General features: G+C 42.8%; 1 protein-coding gene across 1 annotated transcript; it reads right to left on the bottom strand.

Moving 5' to 3' along the window:
• Positions 1–226: 226 nt before the first annotated feature.
• On the bottom strand, positions 227–3,060 carry TMEM18 (transmembrane protein 18). The gene is made up of 5 exons (XM_041477438.1): positions 2,977–3,060; positions 2,670–2,790; positions 1,986–2,040; positions 937–1,030; positions 227–844 (listed from the first exon to the last, which is right to left on the bottom strand). Exons 1-5 carry the CDS (start codon positions 3,022–3,024, stop codon positions 755–757), a joined length of 408 nt encoding a protein of 135 aa, XP_041333372.1. The 5' UTR covers positions 3,025–3,060; the 3' UTR covers positions 227–754.
• Between the last annotated feature and the right edge of the window lie 2,702 nt (positions 3,061–5,762).

Genomic DNA, 5,762 nt, shown 5'->3' with positions numbered 1-5,762 from the left:
AAGCTGAGGATTGTAGCAAATTGCTTACATCCAGCTGGAGGCCAGTGACAAGTGGTGTCCCTCAGAACCCTAGTCTTGACATTGGTTCCTTTTAATGCTGTAACAATAACACAGTGAGATCCAGAGCAACCTCAGCAAGTTTGCAGATGACACAAAGCTGAGTGGTGCAGGTGACACAAAGAAGGAAGGAAAAAGTCTGATTAAAAATGAATACAAATTAACTCAATTTAAGATACAGTGAATTATAGTTTTATTTATAAAATGCCACTGGCACACAGTACACACAGAAAGTATGAAACTTGATTTATAAAGAAGTGAAGTGCTTCACAGAAGCATGGATTCCTGAGTTATTTTGAATGAAATCTCTCATGTACTGTAATTCACAACACAGCTCCAATTTGCTTAAGCATCAGAATAACTGATACTTGACAAGCACAGAATAAAGACACAGTAAAAAAATACACAGGCAAATGGAAACTGGAAGATTGTGTCTCATCAATACTAACAGCCTTGGTCATGGAGGAAAACAATCATACACTGAAGGGCATAAAGGCTTGTTCAGACTGGTTTCATAATTTCACAGCCAATTCAAATGTACTGCAGATACCTGCTTTACCTCAATACCCACAGCCACAATTAAAAAGTACTCCTGACACCGGACACAAAAATACTTCTGTTCCTGCACACCCATACAGAAGGACTGATTTCTCAGACAGGAATTATTACAACTGAAGAAAGAAAAAGTTTGGCACTTTCACTTCTTTTTTTCTTTTTCTACTTTCCTTCTCTGCTGTAGCATCTTTAGTTCAGTCATTACATTCAAAGTTCTGTAAACCCAGGTGACCTGAAAAGTAAATAAATTATTACATTCAACTAATCCACATACTTCACTTACTCTTTTAATGAAAGCACCTATATGAATGAACACATACATACCACAATTATAATAGTATTCACCAGCAGTGGTGCTGAAAATACAAGTGAAATAAACATTCCTCTTGAATCAAAGTATTGGTATTTAGAAAAGAGCCTGAAAGAAATAAAAAGAAAATGAAAGACAAAGCTTTATTTAGTGTAGTTCACACATTCAACTTTCCCAGCAACTATTCTACATGCACACTGTACACATCATCCCACATCTTGGGATCACCAAGCATAGGCCAGCATTCTACTGTATTTAGTCAGAAAAAAAGAAGCAGCTGATACTTCTTCAGTTATGAACATTAATATCAGTCCTTCTCTTTACAGTTTTACTGTGTAAAAGCTAACTTACATGACTGAGTACAAGAGTGCATCACAAATCATGCTTATTCCGAAGCATGTGAAATGCTTTTAGGTATTTTGCTTACTTATATTAGAAAAGATAACAAAAATGATAAATGCAGCAAAGCTGTAATTAGGTCACATATGCCTGAAGTGAAACATAATGACTACAATTAGATGCCAACATGAAGTGGTGTTAAACACATAACTTTCAGTGATATCAGGGAAAGAGTAATTCAATGCTCAAAATATCAAAATAAACCCATCAGTTTAATTCTGGTATACACATTTAGTAAAACAGGCAAATGCTAATGCTCGTTATACATAGAAGTAAGTATATAAAGCAGCAGTGGTATTTTTGAGAAGTGGTTCTTATCTTCAGCTTTAAACATGAATACCAAAAAAAAAAAAAACAAAAAACAAAAAACACCCAAACAAAAAACCACAAACCCACAAACAAACAAAAAACCCCACCAAAAAAAAAAAAAAACCAAAAAAAACCCCAAAAAAAACAAACCAAAAATCCACCACAGTTCACTCTTTTCCCCTTAACCACAGCACTCCCTTTTCTCGGAGTTCTTTGACAAGTTAGTTTACAAGCACTCATATAAACAGATTTTAAGCAGTACAATAAATCCATGCCATCATTACTTCTTATAAGTATGTGATAACTATGTTGTACTGTACAGTTTTATTCACAAAATGAAAATGAAAACATTTACCTCCAATTCATGGCTGCTAATTCATTGATATATTCAGCACAGTACACTAAGCCCACTATAAATAAAAGAAAAACATTAGATTCGGTATTTCTTTAAAAATAAACCGTTCATGATACATCATCTAATCCAAATCCATGTGGTCTTAAACCAAAGCTAGTATGTGTTCTGCCAGTCAGCCATGGCTGCTTTGGCTAGGCAAGGTCACTGTGGACTCTCAGGTTGATAAACTCTGGGATAACTCAAGTTGTTACTGCAGTGTGCAAGCCAGTCTTGCTCTTCCTCGTGCCATTATCACGGCTGTCAGCAGGGCATATGGTGAACTTGCTTCAAAAACTAAAGCTGACCGTATTCACTGAACAGCACCATTAGAATAAAGCAGAGTACAAAGCAACTGCTGGCTCTCAGTCGGCTTCTTTTCTGCTTCTCCAGCAAAGAACACTTCACTGGGAAGCTGCGATACACAGGGCAAAGACCATACAGTAACCTTACCCATCCCACTTCCTCACCAAGACCAGAGCCTTAAGTTCGCACATTTTCTTGTAAATAAAATAAATACCTATTTTTAGGTCATAGCAGGTTCCACAGCAGACTGTCATCGACAGGCACACGCACTGCTAGCGGAGACACGCGAAGCTGCAGGCACTGCTGTGGGCCCGGCAGCGCACGGCGTGCCCGCGCACTCACCCATGCAGAGGAAGTGCCCGACCTGCACCCGGCGGTGCTGCAGGGACGCGCACGTCAGGAGGAAGCAGAGCAGGTGGAAGGCCGCCAGCCCCAGCAGCCATGGCTCGGACCAGTCCGTGCTCTGCGGGCAGAGGAAAGCGGGTCAGGCAGCGGCGGCAGAGCGGGCGGCCACAGCGACCGAACACGGCCGGTGTCGGTCACGGACCGCGCCCCGCAGCCTCCTTCACGCACCCTGCGTCCCCAGCAAGGGCCTCCCCCCTCCCCGCCGGACGGCCCCGCTCCCCCGGGCGGCCCCGCTCCGCCTCACCGCCAGCACGGCCGACAGCCCCGGCGGGCCGTGCACCGGCGGCTCCATGGCGGCGACGGCGGCGGCAGCGCAGTTCTCGCGAGACTCGTGCGGCCGCCGCTCTCCCTTCGGCACGATGGCGGGAAGGGGGCGGCGGGGCCCGAGGCGGCTCCTCCTTCCCCCAGGCGACGGGACCGCAGATGGTCCCGCGGTTCGGAGAAGGGGCTGAGGTGGATCCTGGCACCCCCGTGGCTCCTTCTTTTGAGGATGCCTCTGGTCGCGTTTTGAGCGTTTGACGTTGAGAGGCCGCCAGTGTCCCCATCCGCTCTGTGGGGTCCCGCTGGACTCGGCGCCTTGGTCGGTGGCCGAGCACTGGTGTTAGCGTGTGGTCTACTGTCAGCAACACCCAGGGTTGGCTTTAGCGATGGCAAGGAAAAAAGAGCTTTAAGCCCAGCTGGGAATTCTTTAAAAACAAACACAGCTGAGCTCTCCAGGCAGGAACTTAAGTCATATGAAAACTGCTTTTTCTCTCCAAGTAAAGCCCACCGACATCCCCTGCCCACCTCGAGGGGCAGCGGGGCCTTCTCCTCTTGTCGCCACTACAGCAGAGCTCAAGGACACATTTTTTAACTTTGGAAGTTGAAAAAATACTAAAATATAACAATGGAAAGGGAACAAGAGACACATTAAAATTCTATTTTATAATTCCTTTTGCTAAATGCATCTAGGTCTGGAAGAACCAACTATTCTTAAGACTTAGCATGTAAAGAGCATTTCAAACTCAGATTCCTAACAATGAAGCCAAATCTAATCTAAAGGACTAGATATGTCGAACAAACACTATTTTAATATATATCTACACATTCTGCTTTCATTAATTTTTTAATGACAGCTTATCAGATGTGAAGCTTTGAATTTTTTTTTCAAATGTTTTGAATTGCATGTATAAGTAAATATTACAGATACTCTTTTAATTTAGTTTACCGTCTAGCCAGATATGGTTCATAAGTGTGACCTGGTCTCTCTTCACTGTCGCATCTCTGGTATTTAAGATGAGATACCTGAAACAGAGAATTTTTAAAAATATATTTTTAGGTCTTTTTGCTTTAGGTTTTGTTAGTCTTTTTCTCAACAAAAATAATATCTGGAGGCTAATCAAGGCTTTCACTTGAAGTGTTGTAAAATTAAGTAAGGCGATAGAAAGGTAATTTCTACTACCATTATTGTCCTAAAATTAAGACTAGGGGAGAAAAGATATTTTTATACCACACTGTAGATTGGAAAACAAGACTGGAATAACATGGACCTGTACGGGCTGGGGTCTGATCTGCTGGGAAGCAGCCCCGTGGAGAAGGACCTGGGGGTCCTGGTAGACGACAAGCTGCTCACAAACCAGCAGTGTGTCCTTGTGGCCAAGAAGGCCAAAGGTATCCTGGGGTGCATTGGGAAGAGGTTTGCCAGCAGGTCACAGGAGGTGATCCTGTCCTTCTGCTCAGCCCTGGTGAGGCACATCTGGAATGCTGTGTCCAGTTCTGGGCTCCTCAGGACAAGAGAGACGTGGAGCACCTGGCGTGGGTCCAATGGAGGGCTACAAAGATGATTTAGGGACTGGAGCATCTCTCTTATGAGGAAAGGCTGAGGGAGCTGGGTGTGTTCAGCCTGCAGAAGAGGTGACTGAGAGGGGACCTCATCAATGTCTGTCAGTACCTGAAGGGAGGCTGTCAGAGGATGTTTCCAGGCTCTTCTTGGTGGTGCCAAGCAATAGGACAGGAGGCAATGGGCAGAAACTGATGCACAGGAAGTTCCACCTGAAGATGAAGAAGAACTTTACTGTGTGGGTAGCCAAGCCCTGGAACAGATTGCCCAGAGACGCTGTGGATTCTCCATCCCTGGGGATATTCAAGAATCTGGACACAATCCTGTGCAGTGTGCTGTAGGGTGACCCTGCTTGAGCAGGGTGGTTGGACTAGGTAACCCATTGTGGTCTTTTCCAACCTGACCCATTCTGTGATTTGTTTGGATAGTCTTATGACTAATAATAAATTTTTGTGTTTTGTAAATGAGGAATGAGTTTTGTGTAATTGCTCAGTAGTGCGATTGACTTCAGAAACTGTCTGCAATAGCTGAAGGGCTTCAATGAATGCAGGATGCAGTCACTAACTGTATGAATGGAATATGCTGGTCAGTGGTGAATCTGTGATGCAGACAAAATGGGTGGGTAGGAAATTATTGGCTTACCATGGCTACAACATGCTGAATTAAAAATTCATGTAGCTGTTATTGTCAGCCACTGTAGCATCAGCAGAAACTTTCCTATCGGGAAATAGGAGTTGTTTCTTTAAGACTAAGATAAAGTCAATAATGCTGTTTGTCAGCAGATGGTAGCAGATACATAAGTATTGCCAGATCTTTTGTGTGGTACATGTCTTCCATTCATTTTTAGTGGAGAATGAAATGTGAACAGAAGATACTTAAAAGTCAGTGAACAGATACATTACTCTTTTATAGGGAAAAACTTGTGTATTTGTTCTTTTATATAGCTCCTTTGCAGAACCAGTATGCTACAATTAGAGTCTAATTTTTAGAATACTAACCATAAGTATTTAGTAATAATAATAATAATACAGAAATGTTTCTGTTATCACTATTATAAGTAACTGAAGTAGTTTGTAAAACTCACACTCAGTTTTCTGTTGCAAGATTCAGATTCCTATGTAATTTTCTTGCGCACTACAGTATTATCCAAGCAGTTTAGATAAAAGATAAAAAAAAACTCGGTTGGTAAAAGGAAATTTTTCCCTTTTAAC

The sequence above is a fragment of the Pyrgilauda ruficollis genome, unplaced genomic scaffold, assembly GCF_017590135.1.
Source record: "Pyrgilauda ruficollis isolate IOZ18807 unplaced genomic scaffold, ASM1759013v1 scaffold40, whole genome shotgun sequence".
NCBI lineage: Eukaryota > Metazoa > Chordata > Aves > Passeriformes > Passeridae > Pyrgilauda > Pyrgilauda ruficollis.
Note: the sequence above shows the minus strand (reverse complement) of the source record. Positions and strands in the feature narration are given on the sequence as shown.